This window comes from Protopterus annectens, chromosome 3.part0, assembly GCF_019279795.1.
Source record: "Protopterus annectens isolate FY-2018-M chromosome 3.part0, PAN1.0, whole genome shotgun sequence".
Lineage (NCBI taxonomy): Eukaryota > Metazoa > Chordata > Ceratodontiformes > Protopteridae > Protopterus > Protopterus annectens.
The window spans coordinates 1208826340-1208848242 of record NC_056731.1 but is presented as its reverse complement, the minus strand read 5'-3'; the positions used below and the strand labels follow the sequence as shown (position 1 = coordinate 1208848242).

Here is a 21903-nt window from a genome sequence, read left to right as displayed (position 1 = left end):
TTCACCCAGTGAAAATCCATGTAGAAAGGACATAAGTGATCAGTATTGGGGGCACCCCATCTGCCTCCAATTAACATCAAATCAGATCCAATATAATTTAATTATACCCAGTTTCAGTTACTATCTTCCTAACCATTACATGAACATCTTTCTGTGTTATAACCTGCTGTCAGATACCTGAACAATTGTATTTCTTACTCTGGATATATTGAAACCTGAAATGACTTAACTGTTTCAGTCAGTAAACCTATATCCTTTTTAAATGCTCTGCGAAATGGTTTGGAATACACTTAGTTAATCTTCTGATTTTGTTCTAAAGGGAGTATACCTGCATTTCAAGTAAAACAAGTTTTGTAAGTCATACACTAAAAACACATTTAAAACATGTTCTGCAATATCAGAGCATTAATTTAATATGACACTCACTGTACAATGTGTCAAACAGCATGATGCATCTCTATACCACTTTATCATTATACAACCAACTGATATGTCCATTTCTCAATTTAATACATTGTAAAATCATTTTCTTTTCACTATAATGCACCTGGGCACCCTTAGCAATGTTTAGATGTTAAGTTTCTATTGTTTAGCTGTAACTAATTAATTTGATCTTGACTATTTACTCCTTGCAAATCTCAAAGCTCTTTCACATCTCTCACAGGCGACTGTATTGAGGCTGGTGGTTAGGAATGACTGCAATTAACTGAAAGTAACACAACAGAATTAAGGATACACTGATTACATGTATGGGTTATTATAAGAATACCATATCACAACTGGTAAATTGTAACAAGGCAAACCATATAATAAAGCTCTTACAAGCAAATTTAACATTGAGCAATGTCCTGTTTGTGATTTAGTTATCTGTATCATAAGGCTGCTCACAACTTTCTAAGTTTAAATTCTGAATTCAGCAAACAAAACCTAGCACAAGCTACATGTAAACATATTTTTAAAGACATAATTATTCATTCTATTTCAATCTAAACTTGTTCAAAGCAGCTCTCACCTATCTATGTCAGGTTTATTTGTGCAAGCAAAAAAGTTAATTGCATAGGTAAATGTATACCCTTTCTTCTGGAAAATTTCCTGGATTCCTGTGTTCACAACTGCATCCCTGAAGTCAAAATGCCATAATTCAATCAACTCTAAAGGCAGAATTCAGAGAGCCGCAACCATATTAGCTTAGTTCATAATTAAATAAAATGAATTTTACAAAAAGCCATAAATAAAAGCATTTATAATTAGTGTCGATCTTTTGTTGCTTTCCAATGCAGCCCCAGAAAATACCTGCATTAAGAGAGTCTGAAAATACTCTACAAGAAACCTGATATAAATGCTATGATGTAAATGGCTCAAAGTTATACTTATTTGTAATCTAATCAGCAATAACACTTCTCACTATATATTCTGCCTGGTAGGTTTGGCACTACGGTGTTCAAAAACAATTTAATACTTGAAAAACTATTCTTTTAACCATGTCCTGTGAAATGTTCAGGAGGAAAAATATGGTGGAAAACATCTCTAATCCTTTAACACCTTATCAAGTAGATGAAGTAATCACTGACACATACTGTGGGAGGGCATTTTATAATGATACAATCTCATTTATTGACTTGCAATGGCAGTATTCACATCCACAGCTTACTCACTGAATGCAGTGTTACCTCTGCAGTTCTGTCTTTACTCATGTCTCATACTGAACTAAAACATATTACCATAATGTCAGGTTAAACAGAACACAACAAGGGTGAGAAGCTTTATTAGCATCATAGCACACAGTTGTAAGCTTGTCTCGATGAATATCATTTAATATGAAATAAGGTAAAAAGCATGTATACTCACTTTATGGCTTCGCACATATCAAGTCCCATCTTGACACAGTTTTTGGCATGATTGGGCAGGGGTATTGGTAACCCAGAAACACAATAGTAGCAGTCTCCTAAAATTTTAATTCTCATGCATTCATTTTCCTGAAAACGTGAGTGAGAAAAAGAAGGAAAAAAAAAAAGAATTCAGTGCTAGCACTGATTACATGAATTCAAACATTACAAATCATGTTGGTAAATGAACAAAAATAGCATACACAAATGACAAAGTTCACTAAGAAATAATACATTGTTTAAAAATCAACCAGAGGTAAGAGCGGCCCCTTCAACTGGAGTGTTGTAACTGTTTTCTATAACTAATTATAACTGTTTCAATTGCACAGGACATGACCAATTGTGCGATAACACAAAGAGACATTTATGCTGGGCAGCAGGCCAAAACATCCCTACTAGGTTACTGTTTTTCACCATCCAAAGCACATTCTTATTGAGTCTAAAAGTGATCTGAATGCTACTTGTCTAGACAATTTAGATTTTAAAGGTTAAAGTTAAAAGAAAAAGCCCTGTTTATCGTTTCACATTTTAACATTTTCTTATGCTGTACCACAACTCATTTTGGACAGCATTTTCTTGATTGATTTATGATGTTACAGAGTGCTTCTAGAATACAAACAGTAGGCAAAAAGCTTATTCATCTGCAAATTATGTCGGAAGGCTGATAGTCTGGTACTCTACTATTACTGTATGACATGAAGGGAAACATGCAACATACATTCTGCAAGCAGCTTACCTATTATAAAATACGTTCTGATTTTTAGCATCATCTGAATGTTTTTCTCAGTGAATCCTGTGATACTTTACTATTACTGTATGACATGAAGGGAAACATGCAACATACATTCTGCAGGCAGCTTACCTATTATAAAATACATTCTGATTTTTAGCATCATGTAACTGTTTTTCTCAGTGAATCCAGAAATGATCAGAAGACTAAGAGAAGCACCAAATGTTATCTTGTTAATTCAGTTTCTTGTGTACAAATTTCGTGTAAAACAGGAAAAGAGTATGGATCTGCCCCTCAAGTTGACTAATAGTTTCTTTCAGTGTATGTATATATAGGTTCATAGGTTCATAGGTAGGTACTAGGCTATCGGCCCTAGGGCCCATACAAGCCTAGCCAAAAAATGTACCCTGGCTTTCGCCACCCAAGAAAATTATTTTCCTGTGCCCCTGTCGAGCAGAGCCACAGAAGTGATCCCCGGGGTGAATTTCCCATTTCCCATCCAATCATCAAGATTCTTCTTGAAGTGTGCTAATGAGGAGCTCTGTTTGACATAGATAGGTAGTCTGTTCCAGAGTATGGGAAGTCTCTGGGACAGGAATCTATCCCTCCAGCATGTTCTGTTTATTGTGGTAACAAGGTTAAGGTCGCTAGAGCGTGTAGCTCGGAGGGATTGGGATTTCTTTTAAGTGGAGCATGTCCATCAGCTCTGGGTTTGACATAGCTTTGTATGTTAGGCAGAGATCGCCCCTGAGTAGGCGATATGCGATGGAGTAAAGCTGTAGTTTTTTGACACGGTCTGCATAGGTCATCTGTTTGAGGCCTGTAATCCTCTTTGTGAGGTATTTCTGTGGTCTTTCCAGTTGTTGTAGATGTCTTGTGAGGTACATACCAAAAGGGGCGTTGTACTCTATAATGGGTCTAATGAGTGATGAGTGGAGGGGAACAATGACCTCTTTTTTTCTGGATGAGAATCCTTTTGTGATGAGATGAGCCACATAGAAGGATTTCCTGACCACTGTGGCGATGTGATTATCAAAGGAGAGACTACTGTCCACCTGTGTCCCAAGGTCTCTTATCACATTTTCGGCATTAAGTAGACTACCAGCTATGTGGTAGTTCATGGGTACAGAGTTTTTACCAAAGGGGATGACAATACACTTTTGGCATTGAGCTTCAGGCCATGGCTTTGACACCAGGTATCTGTCTCAGTGAGGCCCTTTTGTAGTTTGTCCACATTGTTAGGAGTTTCGATTATGGCTCCTAGTTTGCAGTCATCTGCAAACTTTGTTAGCCAAAGACCTTCTGTGTTGGCCTGCACTTCAGAGAAGTAGATACCAAACAGGAGAGGACCCAGGACTGAACCCTGTGGTACTCCACTTGTCACTGGTCTGATGTCGGATTTGGAATCCGCTACTTTCACAGTGTGGGTTCTGTCCGTGAGCCAGTTGGCAACCCATCTTGTGACATAGGGATTTATACCTAGTTTAGTGAGCTTATCTATAATTCCAGAGTGGGGGATGGTGTTGAAAGCCTTGGCGAGATCTAGATAAGCTGTGTGAACCATTTTACCCTCATCTATGGCTTTGGTGTCTGCTTCAAAGAAGTCAATCAGGTTTAGGAGACATGATCTGCCTTTTACAAATCCAAACTGAGTAGGGTCCAGAGTTTGGAGATTATCAATGTCTTTGTTTATGAGTTCCATGATGATACATTCCATGGCCTTGCAGACCAGGCTCATCAGGCTAATGGGGTGGTAGTTCCCGGGGTCCGTCGTGGCTCCCCCTTTGTGGAGTGGGATAACTGTCGCGGTACGCCATTTAGTGGGTACAAAGCCTGAGGTGAGGCTATGATTGAACATGGTACTTAGGTAGGGTGCCAGTTCATTCTGTAGTTCGTGTAGAACGCAGCCTGGGATATTGTCAGGTCCCATGGATGCCGTGTTCTTGGCTTTGGAGAGTGTGTTTTTTACCTGTGCAACCGTGATTATAGGAACTTTGCATTCTTCCAGTATAGAGATGGGCCCTCTAGGGGGTGAGGGGGGGGGTAAAGTTAGCACTGAACCTATCTGCTAGGATGTTGGCAATATCAGTTGGTTCTGTATATTTAGTGCCATTATGCTGTAACTCAGAGCAGATCTGAGTGTTCCCATTTAGATTCTTGACATAGCTATAGAATGCTTTGTGGTTGTCTTTAGAGTCAGTGGCAATTTTGTTTTCATAACTAGCTTTGGAGGATTTTATGAGGGATCTCAGCTTCTTACTGAGGTTGACCAGGGAGTTCCTCCAGTCATGGGATTTTACTCTTTTTTGCAACAGTTTCTTTCTTCTGTTGTAGAGTTTGTTTATGGCAGAGGACCACCAGATTGGCTTCCTTTTTTTGGAGGATAACATCTTGGTTCTATTAGGGATAGCATGATCCATGCACTCGTGTAAGTGCTTATAAAGTGCATTTGTGAAGGATTTGGCAGTCATACCTCTATTGTCCGTCTGCATGGGTGTCATGAAGTTTGCCACTTCTGTCTTAAGAAGTGTGAAGTTGGCTTTTGAGAAGTTTTTATGATGGTTTCCCTAATTGGGGCTGGGGGTGGGATGTTGATTTCTAGGCTGATTAGCTTGTGGTCGGATCTGACCAACGAGGAATTGACCTCTGGTGTGGAACACCAGTTTCCCATGTTGGTAATGACCAGGTCTGGGATATTGCTGCCCCTGGTGGGGGTGTGAATAAGTTGATCCAAGGCGTTGGAATTTATGAATTCTAGAAAACGTTGAGCAAAAGAGTTGGTACATGAGTAGTTTTCCCAGTTAATGGTGGGGTAGTTGAAATCGCCCATTATTAGGGTGTTGGGTTGTACCCTAATACTTTCCAATGTATCAAGAAATGAGGAGTGTGAATCCTGGGGCATGGTGGGGGGTCTGTAGCAAGCTACAATTTGGAATGCAGTCTTGCCCAGAGTTAGTTGCACTTGGATAATCTCGGATGCATTATGCTGTGCAACTAGCCTGGAGGTGTGGATATCCTTAATGAATATGGACACGCCTCCGCCTTTAGTGCTTCTTTCTGGGTTAGGTGGCCGAAAGGTGTGGTATGAATTGAAGCAAGGTTAAGAACCAGTATCTGGTCTTACTCTGCCTTTGCAATCTGCTTCCTAACTGCAGTGTACCCTGTACACATGCTGGTGTTATCTGGAACAACATTTCTTCAGTTCGACTTATCTTTGTGGTATCAACTTTTTCTTTGAGCCTTGTTCAAAGTTGACACCTCCACATTCATTTGCTGGGGAGACTTCTGTGACATGTTGCCTCTTTTTATCAATAACATAGAAACATCAGATAACTAAATCAAACTTATTAAGTGGTTTTGGAGGATAGACATAGTAGTTCAATGAAAACTCTTCTCTACTCAGCAAAGCTAAGCCAATAATACACTTGCAGAACTGGATGGCTTGTTCAATAGGAGTTTAACACCAAACCAAACCAAATGGTGCAATGTTTCATGGCTAATTTTTTCAACAGGAAAGGTAATACATGTAACTGAGCATGTTACAGAACTGAAGTTGTCTACCAGAGTTAAAAAAAAAACAACAAATACCAGCACATCTTAAAGGTTATTTTGTTCATATTTTTCAGGCATTCACCTAGTACTGTAAAAGTATTATGCAGCGTTCCCAACAGTAAAATAAAAATAAACTGTTTTCTTAGCCATTGGTCTTTCTCTTCCCATATAGATACTATGATTGTGCTTTTGCAAGCTGAATTGTCTCCTGAATGCAAGTTGATACCACTGTCAAGGGTTTAGCCTGATATAGTTCATGTACTCAAGACAATATTTTTCTGATCATTTCAGACACCACTCTTCTTCTTTCGGCTGCTCCCGTTAGGGGTCGCCACAGCAGATCAACTGTTTCCATTTCTTCCTGTCCTCTGCATCTTGCTCTGTCACACTAACCACCTGCATGTCCTCTCTCACCACATCCATAAACCTTATCTTAGGCCTTCCTCTTTTCCTGTTACCTGGCAGCTTCATCCTTAGCATCTTTTTCCCAATATACTCTGCATCCCTCCTCAGGACATGTCCAAACCAACATAATCTTGCCTCTCTGGCTTTGTCTCCAAACCTTCCAACCTGGGCTGACCCTCTAATATACTTATTCCTAATCCTGTCCATCCTCGTCACACCCAGTGCGGATCTTAACATCTTCAACTCTGCCACGTCAAGCTCTGACTCCTGCCTTTTTGTCAATGCCACTGTCTCCAACCCATATAACATAGCTTGTCTCACTACCCTCTTGTAGACCTTCCCTTTCACTCTTACTGCTACTCGTCTGTCACAAATTATTCCTGACACTCTTCTCCACCCACTCCATCCTGCCTGTACTCTCTTCTTCACTTCTCTTCCACACTCACCATTACTCTGAACTGTTGATCCCAAGTACTTAAACTCATTCACCTTCACCACCTCTACTTCCTGCATCCTCACCATTCCTCTATCCTCCCTCTCATACACACACATATATTCTATCTTAGTCCTGCTGACCTTCATTCCTCGTCTCTCTAGAACATATCTCCACCTCTCCAGGTTCTCCTCCACCTGTTCCCTACTCTCACTACAGGTCACAATGTCATCTGCAAACATCATAGTCCACCGGGATTTCTGTCTGATCTCGTCTGTCAACCTGTCCATCACCATTGCAAATAAGAAAGGGCTCAGAGCTGATCCTTGATGTAATCCCACCTCCACCTTAAACGCATCTGTCACTCCCACCACAGACCTCACCACTGTCACACTAACCTCGTACATATCCTGTACCACTCTTACATACTCCTCTGACACTCCCGACTTCCTCATACAATACCACAACTCCTCTCTAGGCACCCTGTCATATGCTTTCTCTAAATCCACAAAGACACAATGCAACTCCTTCTGACCTTCTCTGTACTTCTCCATCAACACTCTCAGAGCAAACATCACATCTGTATTGCTCTTTCCTGGCATGAAACCATACTGCTGATCACTAATCATCACCTTCCTTCTTAACCTAGCTTCCACTACTCTTTCCCATAACTTCATGCTGTGACTGATCAGTTTAATCCCTATGTAGTTACTACAGCTCTGCATATCACCCTTATTCTTAAAAATTGGTACCAAAACACTTTTTCTCCCTTCCTCAGGCATCCTCTCACTTTCCAAGATTTCATTAAACAATCTAGTTAAAAACTCCCCTGCCATTTCACCTAAACACCTCCATGCTTCCACAGGCATGTCATCGGGACCAACAGCCTTTCCGTTCTTCATCCTCTTCATAGCTATCCTTACTTCCTCCTTGCTAATCCACTGCACTTCATGATTCACTATCCGCACATCATCCATCCTTCTCTCCCTCTCATTCTCTTCATTCATCAACTCCTCAAAGTACTCTTTCCATCTGCTCAACACACTCTCCTTGCTTGTGAGTACGTTTCCCTCATTATCCTTTATCACCTTTACCTGCTGCACATCTTTACTAGCTCAGTCCCTCTGTCTAGCCAATCGGTACAGGTCCTTTTCTCCCTCCTTAGTGTCCAACCTTTTATACAACTCTTCATACGTCTTATCCTTAGCCTTCGCCATGTCTCTCTTTGCCATGCACCTCATCTCCTTATACTCTTGTCTACTTTTTTCATCTCTTTCACTATCCTACTTCTTCTTCACCAACCTCTTTCATTTCAGACACCACTGTGCAGGGTTAAGGCCTAAGTAGGAAAACCTTGTTGAGTGTATGCATGAAGGCCTCCACAGCTGGTTGTTACATACAGGGAGTGAATGTTCTTATTTGTCTTTGAGGGCTGAAGTTGGTCAGGCAGCGGATATGACAAAAGTATAAAAAACTGACCTGAACTAATATGATGTTCAGGAAGGAGGCAATAAACAGTTTCAGAGATGTGATTAAGATAAAGTTGTCTAGTGAACATCATAGTATGTCCTAGGCACACAGCAAACACATGGCCATTTTCAACAGCCATCAAAGTTATATCTCTAACACTGATTCGGGCACACAGAGAATATTTTAATTAGTCCATAAGATGTAAAGAACACGAAGGATTGGGTACTGTAGGCAATTAGTAAAGATCAGAGAAAATTATCATCCACATAAAACAACTCTACCTCTCCATGTGGCTCAGCTCTTTGCAGGAACACGCTGGTATTTCATGCACAGTACCACAGAAGAATTACACATATATATGACCAAATGTTGGTAACAAAAACTACAAGGACTTGTGTGTTCCTTCCAGTACCCTATAGCTTGCATCCTTCTTTCTGAGCTAAACAGGTGATGCCAAAAGAAATAAACAAATCCCTCAGCCTTAAGTTTGGAACTAAAATAGTCATGACCTCGCTACCTTTTATAATTTACAGTGCATTTTTTATCTAAATCATCCTTATTAGTGATATGTTCAAAAATATAAATTGAATTAAATACACCAATTATAAATTTATAAAGAAAATAAGCACACTATATCTTAAATTTACTTCAATATAGCCATGAATGAATTTACCTCAACTGCCTTAAAAGCATAAGAACAAGCATTAACCTAACAATGTAGTACATTGCTCCACTACGAAGAAAAAGAAAAACTACTGAAAATCTATTTTATCTACCTTCCTTAATGATGTTTTTGAGGTATACTGTGTGCATTTGCTTTTTACTAACTGTATGAATGTAATTACACATGTATTTTTTTTACCTTCAACACTATGTAACTTAGATTGTATTTGCATTGCTTTTGGAGCTTTTCTCCCCGGGCCTCCACTGAAAATGGGCACGTTTTGGCCCAGTGGACTTCCCCGGTAATCAAACTGGAAATAAATAAATAAATAAATAAATAAATGTTCATATTGTCATCAGGATGATAAAGAAAAGGTTAAGATATGGTTATGAAGGGTTCCTATTAGATGACCGAAGGCGTATTCTTTTTAATGTGTCTTGGTCGAACTTGAAAAGACAGAAAGGCAAAATGACAAAGCGGCATATAAGCAAATTCTTTCCATGGGAAAGAAATCGATTGGCCGCGTCCGTTACTTTGCCATTTTCGCCACTGGAGTGCGATCTTGGAGTTGGTATATTTAAGTAGGGGGTGTTGGGGGCACAGCCCCCCACATTGGGGGGTATGGGGGGGCGAAGCCCCCCACTTTTTGCTACGTTTTAAGCGCATTTTTTTAATTTTTTTGGAACAGTGTTTTTTTCCCTTGGAAAAAAATTGCTGTTCTAAGCTTTCGAGTTACATTGGGGTCGATAAATCATTGTTCGCTTTTCTAAGCATCCGATGATTTAATATAGACCCGTTATGAAAGAATTAAACAAGGAAGGGCATCTCCTTAACCTAATATATTGATAATAAGAAGACACAGTCATCAGTATCTTTTCCTTCTTCCTGTTTTCCCTACCTTTGCTTCTGCAATAAAAAGAAAAACAACTAAACTCTGCTTCATATACAATCTTCCTCCTTAATAAAGACAATCTCTTCCCTGTCCCCTTCTCTCTTACAGATTCTTTCTGGACTCGGGTTAGATATTCTTGTCCTGTATCTAATTTACCTTACTTGGCCTCACAGCCCAATAAAATAAAATATTCCTGTCTATAGCCAAATGATTGTAACTGGAATCTATTTCTATGTCCTGATGACTAAATGTCTAAATTATGGTGCAGACAGAGACTGGATTTTCAGCATTGTTTGCCTCGACACTCACTTTTCTTATTGCTAGCATACACCCCGTGAGCATGGAACTAAGCCAGTATCATTGAAAGATACCCCTCTGTGTATCATTTCTATCATCTATCATGATGCTTTGGTTCCATTCATGACCCCACCCATTCCCTAAATTACCACCCCAACTCTCCACCTCTGCACTTCTATCTTTTGCACCTCTTTCAGTGTACCTGCCCACTTTGAATCATCTACGCCATGTTTCCTTCAACATTTTACTATCATTTCTTTACATGTAATTCACCATAATCTACATTTCAAATCTGTCCACCCTATCTCCTTCCATATCATACAAAACAACCAACTATTCTCTGTCTGCATGCCATTCATGAAAGCACACTGTACAATAACTATTTACACATTTTGGACAGTTTTGGCATTCCCGACATCTGTAAACATCCTGCCATCCTTCATTTTGCACTTCATTTTCACTCTGTTGCATACTTTCCCTAATCTAACTCTCCCTTAACCTCTGCAAATTCTCCTCCACTTCCTGCTTCACTAAATTTTTTATTTGCTTAACATTTGTTAACTGGGAAAATCTGACCTGGAATGATGCCAGTTTTCACCAGAGGCATGGGGAGAAATGCTCCAGATGCATTGAAGGAAACTGGAGCACCCAGAGGAAAACCACACAAAAGCAGGGAGGACATGCAGACTCCACACAGGAGGAACTCCAGCCAAGAATCAAACCAGATAACTTCTTGCTGTGAGGTGACAACACTACCGCTGCACCACTGTTCCATCCTTAGAGATAATCCCTGGCTTACCCTTCTTTCAGTAAACAAGCCAAATGACTGGTGTACATCTCTTAAAAACCTACTGACAGCCCTTTAGCCCTTCCAGTACTAAGACTGCAAATTAATCTACTATTGTTCTGGAAGCAATCAAATCGACTAACTTCAGTGCATGTGTCTCTTTCACGGTCTGAAATGATGAAAATTCTTCTCCAGCTCCCACTACTAACAGATCCTCCACATGTCTTACTCCTTTAAAATCTCAGTCAGCACCTGCCACCCCTGTCAATGAGGGACATTGGTGGAACCCCTGGGACAAATTTGTGGTTTCCCATCCACTCATCAAGGTTGTGCTTGAAGAGGGTAAGTGAGGTACTCTGCTTGACGTATATGGGAAGTCTATTCCAGAGATGGGCTGTCTCTGGGAGACACACCTATCTCTCCAGCAAGGTTTTTTGATGTTGAATATTAGATTTAGGCCTTTTGAGTGGGTAATGGGTGAGGAGTTAGACTTATGGATATGGAGCATCTCTAGTAGGGCAGGGTCTGAGATTTCCTTGTAGGTTAAACACAGATCACCTCTGAGCAATCTGTAGGATACTGAGTAGAGTGATAATGATTTGAGCCTGTTAGCATAGGACAGGTGTTGGAGTCCATACATTCTCTTTGTGAGGTATTTCTGTGGCCTTTCCAGTTGGTGCAGGTGTTTGGAAAGGTACATACCAAACGGGGTGTTATTCTCTATTATTGGCCTAATGAGGAGGTGTACAGACAGGTAATGTCTTCCTTTGTTCTGTATGCAATCCCTTTACTTATGAGATGAGCCAAGTAAAAGACGTTTCTGACCACTGCTGCTATATTATGGTCAAATGTGAGATTGTTTCAACCCATGTACCCAGGTATCTCACCACAACTTGTGTACTTAGGAGCTTGCTGTTGATGTGGTAATCAGTAGGGGCCATGTTTTTGATGAATGGTAAACTAATACATTTTTTAGCATTTAACTTAAGGCCATGACTTTGGCACCAATCATTTGTTGCTGTATGACCCTCTTGCAGTATGTTAACATCATTTGGGGAGTCACTAACAGCACCCAACTTACAGTCATCCATTAACTTGGTTAGTCATGGGCCTTTTGTCTTTGCCTGGACCTCTGAGAAGTAGAAGCCAAACAGTAGGGGTCCCAGGACAGATCCCTGGGGGACATCACTAGTGACAGGTCTGCTGTTGGAGGTGAAGGTGCCTATTTTGACCTTGTGGGTCTTATCGGTGAGCCAGTTGGTCACCCACCTGATGAAACAGGGATTTATGCCAAGTTGTGTTAGCTTTTTGATGATGCCCAAGTGGGGATTGTGTCAAAGGCTTTGGCCAAGTCGAAGTAAGCTGTATGTATTGACTTTCCCTCATCCAAGGCCTTTATGACAGTCTCAAAGAAGTCAACAGGCAAGATCTTCCCTTGATGAATCCGAACTGGGTGGGGTCAAGTGTTTGGAGATTGCCTATGTCCTTGTTTATGAGATCCATAATAATAATAATAATAATAATAATAATAATAATAATAATAATATGCTCCGTGGCTTTACAGATCAGACTCGTCAAGGTAATGGGACAAAAGTTTCCAGGGTCAGTAATGGCACCAGCTCTGTGCAAGGGGATGACAATGGCATTTCCCGACTCTGCTGGAATGAAGCCTTTACTTAGACTTTGGTTGAGTAGGGGGCTCAATGCTGAAGCTGGAGATGGTGAGAATACAGCCTGGGATACTATCAGGTCCCATGGAAGCTGTGTCCTTTACCTTGGATAGGGCCTTTAATACTTGATCTATGGAGATGTGAGGTGTGAGACAAGTATTGGGGATGTCAAATGGACATTTGGGGGGACAGGGGGTGAAGTTTGCTGTGAACCTACCTGCTAGCAGGTTGGCTAAGTCAACAGGATCAGTTTAAGTGAGATACAAGTTCTAATTCGGAACAAACCTGGGCTTTGCTATGGAGGTTTCTGATGTAACTGAAGGAGGCGCTGTAGTTATCCTTTGTTTTGGAGGCTAGTTTCCATTCATAATTGGCTTTGGAGGTTTTCACTAGAAGTTCCAGTCTCCCTTCTTTCCTCCTTATATACATACAATGACCAGTCATACACCACTTTACATAACTTTTGTATCATATTTGGTACAGCAGCATACCTTCTGAAGTCACTCTCAATCCCCCTAATGTCTTTTCATAAATTTGCCAGTCCACTCTCTTTTACAATTCAAAATAATTCTGTCACACAACTTTTGCTTTTTTTTTGTTTGTTTTTGCTCTGTTTCTTCTTTGACCATCATGTTTACCTCCCAACTGCATTTCTTTCTGCTTGGTGACTCTGCTATTCATTTATTCCTTGAGAATGAGAGCTGAATACATCAGAAGTAGCACATTGAGGAAGTACAGGATTTTTTCTTTAATCCTAATTCACCTGTACAGCTTGTTGGCATCCAGGAGTTTGGTATGCACTGAGCCTTTGCAATGCACTGCCATGCCTCCACATGAAGTGATTAATTGGCATTGCACCTCCCCAGTCTAATATGAATAAATAAATAAATAATCTTCCACAGACTGTATTTGCAATAATAATATTTCATTAGGTGGCCCACTAATTCTATTCCCAGCCCCCTGTAAAAATCTTTTTGGAAACCTGCCACTTCTTCAGCCTTCTCCTCCCTTCATGTGACCTACTTCTGCATTCATCGTTTTATTATTTCTTTGTATTTGCTTGTTTTTCCACTCATCAAAACACCATACTGTCTCAAATGTCACTATATATAATTTAGCATAAACATCTTTAAATCCCTCTTCAATCTGAGTGTGCAGTATCACTCTCCTCCTTTGCTTATCTTACTAACCTGAATCCATCCCTGATTTACCTGCTCAGGGAAGTTTCCACATCAACAGCTTGTTCTTCATTTCTTCCACACTCACCGTCTTGTTCCACTCCTTCATTCCTAACTCTGCCTCATTTAGGATTCCTCTAGGCACTTGAGGCAATCCCCTATTTGTTGCAAACCTTGACAAAAACTTCTTTAATGCTGCTTCCCTTTGTTAATATTATCTACGTTTCCCCTAGTCCTACCACACACACACTCATACTCACTCACACACACACACACACACACACACACACACACACACACACACACACACACACACACACACACACACACACACACACCTCTACCTAGATTCTGTCCCTCCATTCTTCCTTGATACATCCCACTTTCAAATACGTGCTTTTCCAGCTTTTCCCAGTTTCATCTATAACTTGCTTCCTCATCCCTTTTCCTGCAATCTTCCATTTGCATGTATCTCACCTCCACTCTCTGCTCTGAGTGTTATCTACTTTCTATAACATCATTACAACTGCATAATTGAAATGCTGCTGTCCACAGTATCTATACTGTTTCTCCCACTGCTTGTCTGCATTTTGTTCCTAGCAAACTGTTTCATACTATCCCAAGTTCTCTTCAAACACCAACTAATCATAACTCTTCTGTACCCCTCCTTAGCATTTTCTGTCCCCTGCTATAAAATTCCTTTGTTACATTTAGTCTGCTATTGCCAACACCAAATTAAAATCCCTCCACAATATTAAGCTGTCCTCATCGTTCATTAACCATGTTAATGCCTCCATACACCACAGCACACCAACATTTCTTAAATATCCTCATTTTGTCCCTAGGAAGATTCCATCACTATTCCATCTTCCTCCTACACACACCTACTCATCACTTGTCTGCCTTGCACTCACTATATAGCCTTACATTCTCATTACAATTTTTCTTCTATCAGAATTCTTGCGCCCCTTGCCCCATTCTGTACATATCACTCAAAACCACAGATAGCCCATTATTTGGGGTTTACTTACCTCCTTCATATTCATTTTAAGTTATTGGAGAAAGACTTGGTTTTGCAGCAATCCTTTCCATTTAAACTGGATTACTAATCCCAAATACATTCCATTCACCACTTTTATACTGCACTCCTTACCCACCACTTCTTTTCCTCCTCTGATCTTCTTGTGACTCAGGAATCCCTGGGATACACCACCAGACGGACTTATGACTCACTTGGAAGTAAGAGTGATTGACAACTATAGGCCATTATCACAACAGCAGAAAAAACTTTTGAGTCACCCCAGTAACTTCCCTGAATCTCTAACCAGTCTTGATTTACTTCATTTAGCTTCCATTCAACTCTGATCATTGCACATGGAGACCCTACCTTCCCCAATGTTCACAAGTGTGTAACTATCTCCATGTTGCCTGACTTAATCTACACTCACTAACATAAATCCATACTTCATAAGAATGTCCTTTGTTGTTATGTCTCCTCATTGCCTTATTACCATATCAATCATCCTTATATTTCTCTACCTGTTCATCAATATTTTTTCCTTCTACTTATTGTACTATGATTCATTGATTAAAACTACAAACCAAGCCATAACTCATCAGAGAGGCATCCAGCCCTTCTTCTATAAGCCAGATGCTTATTTTTTCCACCACAACAGCTCATCTTGAAGTAAAGCAATCACCAAAGGTGTATCTGCTTAATTACTTTACTGACAACCTACACCTAATTTAATTTTTCTAGTTGTCTTGGCCATCCACTACAGCTACGTTAGTCTCATTTCTTGCATATTCTCTGAATTACTCTTCTTGCTGAAATAAATCCATGGTGCATCTGTCTGTACCCCTAACATTTAGTATATAGAGCACCTTTATATGTTTCCTTTTTGAATGCAATATATCATAACATTTTATGCAAGCAGAAATGTTTATTGCTGAGGATGAAGAATGGAAAGGCTGTTGGTCCAGATGAAATACCTGTGGAAGCATGGAGGTGTTTAGGTGAAATGGCAGTGGAGTTTTTAACTAGATTGTTTAATGAAATCTTGGAAAGTGAGAGGATGCCTGAGGAATGGAGAAAAAGTGTTTTGGTTCCGATTTTTAAGAATAAGGGTGATGTGCAGAGCTGTAGTAACTACAGAGGGATTAAATTGATCAGTCACAGCATGAAGTTATGGGAAATAGTAGTGGAAGCTAGGTTAAGAAGGGAGGTGATGATTACTGATCAGCAGTATGGTTTCATGCCAGGAAAGAGCACTACAGATGCAATGTTTGCTCTGAGAGTGTTGATGGAGAAGTACAGAGAAGGTCAGAAGGAGTTGCATTGTGTATTTGTGGACTTAGGAAAGAATATGACAGGGTGCCTAGAGAGGAGTTGTGGTATTGTATGAAGAAGTCGGGAGTGTCAGAGAAGTATGTAAGAGTGGTACAGGATATGTACGAGGGTAGTGTGACAGTGGTGAGGTCTGCGGTGGAAGTGAAAAATGCGTTTAAAGTGGAGGTGGGATTACATCAAGGATCAGCTCTGAGCCCTTTCTTATTTGCAATGGTGATGGACAGGTTGACAGACGAGATCAGGCAGGAGTACCCGTGGACTATGATGTTTGCAGATGACATTGTGATCTGTAGTGAGAGTAGGGAACAGGTGGAGGAGACCCTGGAGAGGTGGAGATATGCTCTAGAGAGAAGAGGAATGAAGGTCATCAGGACTAAGAATATATGTGTGTTCAGAGTAATGGTGAGTGTGGAAGAGAGGTGAAGAAGAGAGTACAGGCAGTATAAAGTAGGTGGAGAAGAGTGTTAGGAGTGATTTGTGACAGACTAGTACCAGGAAGAGTGAAAGGGAAGGTCTACAAGAGGGTAGTGAGACCAGCTATGTTATATGGGTTGGAGACAGTGGCATTGACAAAAAGGCAGGAGTCAGAGCTGGACATGGCAGAGTTAAAGATGTTAAGATTTGCACTGGGTGTGACGAGGGTTTACAGGATTAGGAATAAGTATATTAGAGGGTCAGTCCAGGTTGGAAGGTTTGAAGACAAAGCCAGAGAGGCAAGATTACATTGGTTTGGACATGTGCTGAGGAGGGATGCAGAGTATATTGGGAAAAAGATGTTAAGGATGAAGCTGCCAGGTAACAGGAAAAGAGGAAGGCCTAAGATAAGGTTCATGGATGTGGTGAGAGAGGACATGCAGGTGGTTGGTGTGACAGAGCAAGATGCAGAGGACAGGAAGAAATGGAAACAGATCATCCGCTGTGGCGACCCCTAATGGGAGCAGCCGAAAGAAGAAGAAGAACAAATGTGTATTGCTTAATTTAATCTTTCTCTAAAGCACTGGAGAAATAGCATTAAATTAACACAACACTGAGGCATAATATTTGCCATTACCCCTTGCCCCACTTGCTCCCTTTCCACAGTTTACTGAACAAATTTGACATAAGCAAATTATTCAAATCTGTCTCCCAATACTTGTAGTACAGAAACATTGTATATCAATAAACAAAATATACAGATTCTGCAGATAGCAACCTGTGAAAATAAATATTTTATGTACAATTACTCAAATCTGAAAACATCAGCAGAGCTAATGTACTATCGCAGCAGCTATGCTTTTACTCTGCCTTCCCCTTGAGACGACGTCTGAATCGGAATCCAGTATTACAGGTGCATACAAGAAAAGACAGATGCTACAGTGCACACCTTGTCTTTGGTCACCTTTTGTGGTTAATGTCCTTATCAGGACAATAGCTAGTCACCCAGATAAATACTTCTACACATTAGAGTGGTATTCTTATGGTTAGCATTATCTGAGGTTATATATTTCAGAAGATTCCACATGTAATTTTAATTTTCCCATTGTCTGCATTTGCTTCAGAACATCATTTCAAGATGAAATCACAATTAGTCACTTCCTGAATCCCACAGCCAGCTGAAAAAAGAAAAAGGCAAAATAAGAGAAATATGCTTCAAGACAAAACCATTTCCAAAATAACTTGCCCCCAAATCCATCTTTAATTACATTTTAAGTGCTGGAATGTCAGCTCTCATTCTTTATATTTAGTTAGACTAAATCTTTATGAGTTCATTTGGTTATAGGGTCATCACCTTTGTTGCAGATGTCCTGTTCTACACCATGATGTCCATCCATATTTCTTTCTTGCACAGCAGTAGGCACAAACAGTCAATCTGCATGGCTCAAGATAATCTAGAGCATCTCTATTGCCCCAGGTTGTTCTTGTATCCTACTTATCTTTTAAAGGTGAATAGTAGAAGATAGTTTCCTGACTGGGGTTTCACCATAGATCATATGCTCAATTTTTGCTTGCCACTGCTTCTATCTAGTTCAGGTCTACTTCATAGCATTGAAATTTCATGACATTGAATTTCATAACATTGAGACCAAAACATCTAAACCCGAAAACACTGAAGTCCAAAACATTGAAAACTCAGAACATTGAAAGTATACTTCAAAACATTGAAAACTACAATGCATATGTAAATAACATCCTCTGCACCTGTAACAACACCTAACTAACAAACACACTTTCTACTATGTTTCTGCAGGGGTGCAAGCCCCCCCTGCACCCCCATGTGGGAGAATCTGCCCCCCCACTCCCCATAAATTAAATATACCAAATCCAAGATAGCACTACAGTCGAAAAAAGTAAATTTCCTAACTCAATGTGAGGTTAGGAAATTAACTTTTTTCCACTGTAGTGCGATCCTGGAGTTGGGGGGAAGAGGCCCCCACATGGGGGGTGCAGGGGGGCTTGCCCCCCTGCAGAAAGATAGTAGGAAGTGTGTTTATTAGTTAGGTGGTGGAGGGGATCTTATTTTCTTGTGCAATGTAGTTTTCAATGTTATGAAACACACTTTCAATGTTCTGAGTTTTCAATGTTTTGGGTTTTCAGTGTTTTGAATTTTTGATATGATGGTCTCAATGTTATGAAATTTGACGTTATGAAATTTTAGTGTTATGAAGTAAACCCCTCTAGTTCATATACTGGGCCAGAAAAACTTATTGTAACCAATGGGGTTGTCTCAATTTGCTCACCTAATCAAAGTTTAATCACAGACCACTAAGCCACTTTGCTGTTTATTATATTTGTGTAGAATTTCACTACTTCCTCCAGTGAATATCACACATATGTTGTTTTGTGAAAGGCAACACTTTTCAGTGCAGGGTAGACTAAACAGACCACAGATCCCCTCTGTTTCATACTCAATGCTGTCAGTAACAGCTACATTTGCTTCTGACAAATATACCAATTAGAGCATTCATCTGAGAATATCTGCATGTCTGCGATCATCAAATTTTCCTGAACCGTGGCTTGCCTGATTGCCTATCCCTTAATGTTATAGTTTCAGCACTTTATCAGTAAATGTCTCATGTTGACTCTATTCCCATATCCTGGATATTTGTAAGTACAGATACAGCAAATCCTTTAAAAATCCTTTGCCCCTTTTTAATAAAGAATACCAAGACAGACACCTCCAGCTCTTCCGTATGACCCAATACCCAAAAATGTTACCATCTGGACCTAATCCCAAGGTCTTTCTCCAGTTTTGAAATGCCTAGATGATTCATCTTAACTTCTACATCTCACAGAGTCCTGCCATTTGATTAATTCACCAGTGCACAGATTGAATTTAACAGCTGCAAAGTTGATCTGTTTGTTCTCAGTCTGTATGTCTATTACTTCCTGCCTCATGGCTCCAATATCTAGGGCCACAGAACACAACTTTCTGTCCATTTTCTCCTCTATCCTGCTGGAACAATGTTGATGTTCTGTGGCACGTTCAACTGCACATTCAGTCAATTATCAAGTTATTCTTTATTTCATTTAGACTTTTCTTTAACATATCTTAACACGGAAAGTGCATTTGTGTCTGGAATGGAGCAAAAATCTCAGGAAGCCATTACTGCTCAGGTTCTGTTGCATTCCCACTTCCACTATAGTCCAGTTCAGAGATGTTTAATTGCCAAACCCTAGAGGATTTGACTATGTATACCTGCTTTGTTATGAAGCCAAAAGAGCACCAGTAGAACTAACTTGAATTTTTCTTAGACTTTACAGACATTATTCCAAAAGTTTACTGCCCTACCAATTTAGAAATGAAATAGTATCACCTAATAGGTTCATAGGTTGGTACTGGGCTATCTGCCCAAAGGCATATATTAGCCCAGCCAAGTTGTGCGGTATTCACCGTCCCTTTAGTAGTTCCCTAGACCCTTGTACTAGCAGCTAGTACCCTTGGCCCCTATCTAGTAGTGCTGTTGGTGTGATCTCCGGTGTGAACTTTCTGTTACCCATCCACTCATCAAGGTTCCTCTTGAAGAGTGATAGTGAGGGGCTCTGTCTTATGTAGATCGGGACCCTGTTCCATAATAAGGGAAGTCTCTGCGAAGGTAATCTATCCCTCCAGCATGTTCTATTCATTGTTGTGTTGAGGTTTATATCCCTAGAGCATATAGCTCGAGTAGATTTGGTTTTGCTAAGATGAAGCATGTTCAACAATTCTGGGTTGGACATGGCTCTGTATGTTAGACAGAGATCACCTCTGAGAAAGTGGTATGCAACAGAGAACAGTCTTAGCTTTTTCAGTCATGCTGCATAGGGCAACTGTTTGAGGCCAGTAATCCTCTTGGTTAGGTACCTTTGTGGTCTCTCCAGCTGCTGGAGATGTCTAGCCAGGTACATTCCAATTGGTGCATTGTATTCAATAATGGGTCTGATGAGGGAAGAGTAGAGGGGCACCATTACATCCTTAGATCTTGATGCGAACCCTTTCGTGATCAGATGGGTCACATAGAAGGATTTTCTAACCACTTTGGCAACATGGTTATCAAAGGAAAGCTGACTATCTACTTGGGTCCCTAGAGCCCTTATTTCTTCTTCAGATTTCAGGGGATTTCACGGGATTACCTCCTATGTTGTAGTTTGCGGGTACTCTGTTTTTTCCAAAGGGGATTACTACGCATTTTTTTGCATTTAGCTTGAGACCATTGCTTTGACACCATGCATCAGTGTCATTTAGGCCCTTCTGGAGGATCTCCATGTCGGTTGGAGACTCTGTTATAGCACCCAGTTTGCAGTCGTCCGCAAACTTAGTCAGCCACAGCCCTTCCGTGCTTGCCTGTACTTCTGAGAAGTATATGCCAAACAGGAGGGGCCCCAGGACAGAGCCCTGTGGTACACCACTCATTACTGGTCTGGATTCGGACATAGATCCCACTACTCTTACTTTATGGGATCTGTCTGAGAGCCAGTTTGTGATCCATCTTGTGATGTAAGGGTTTATGCCCAGGCTGGTGAGCTTATCAACAATACTTGAATGGGGAATGGTGTCAAATGTTTTAGCAAGGTCAAGGTAAGCCGTGTGTACCTCCTTTCCCTTATCTACAGCCTGAGTAACTGTCTCAAAGAAATCTACCAGGTTCAGGAGGCATGATCTGCCCTTGACGAAGCCGAACTGTGTGGGGTCCAGCGACTGGAGGTTCCCAATCTCTCCATTTATGAGTTCCATAATGATTCGCTCCATAGCCTTACAGATCAGACTGGTCAGGCTTATTGGTCGGTAGTTCCCAGGGTCAGTTGTGACCCCACCCTTGTGTAGTGGGACCACCACTGCCGTGCGCCATTCTATGGGCACATATCCTGTGGAGAGGCTGAGACTGAACATGGTATTAAGATGCGGGGTTAATTCCTTTTGGAGCTCACGTATGACACAGCCTGGTACACCATCTGGTCCCATGGAGGCAGTGTTTTTAGCTTTAGATAGAGCCTTGTTAACCAATGTATCAGTAATAATTGGACTTGCACAATCCCCTAGAATGGTAATAGGCCCTGTAGGTGGTGAGGGGGGGGGGGTGAGAAATTTGCACTGAACCTGTCAGCCAAGATGTTGGCAATGTCAGAAGGGTC

At 40.7% G+C, this 21903-nt stretch overlaps 1 protein-coding gene across 1 annotated transcript in view; it reads right to left on the bottom strand.

The window, feature by feature from the left end:
* ADCY2 (adenylate cyclase 2) overlaps positions 1-21903 on the bottom strand; it is a 4311002-nt gene that overhangs the window by 1265569 nt on the left and 3023530 nt on the right. Inside the window, exon 7 of the mRNA XM_044065410.1 lies at positions 1849-1976. Coding sequence (XP_043921345.1) covers positions 1849-1976 — 128 coding nt within the window. The remainder of the gene's footprint in view (positions 1-1848; positions 1977-21903) is intronic.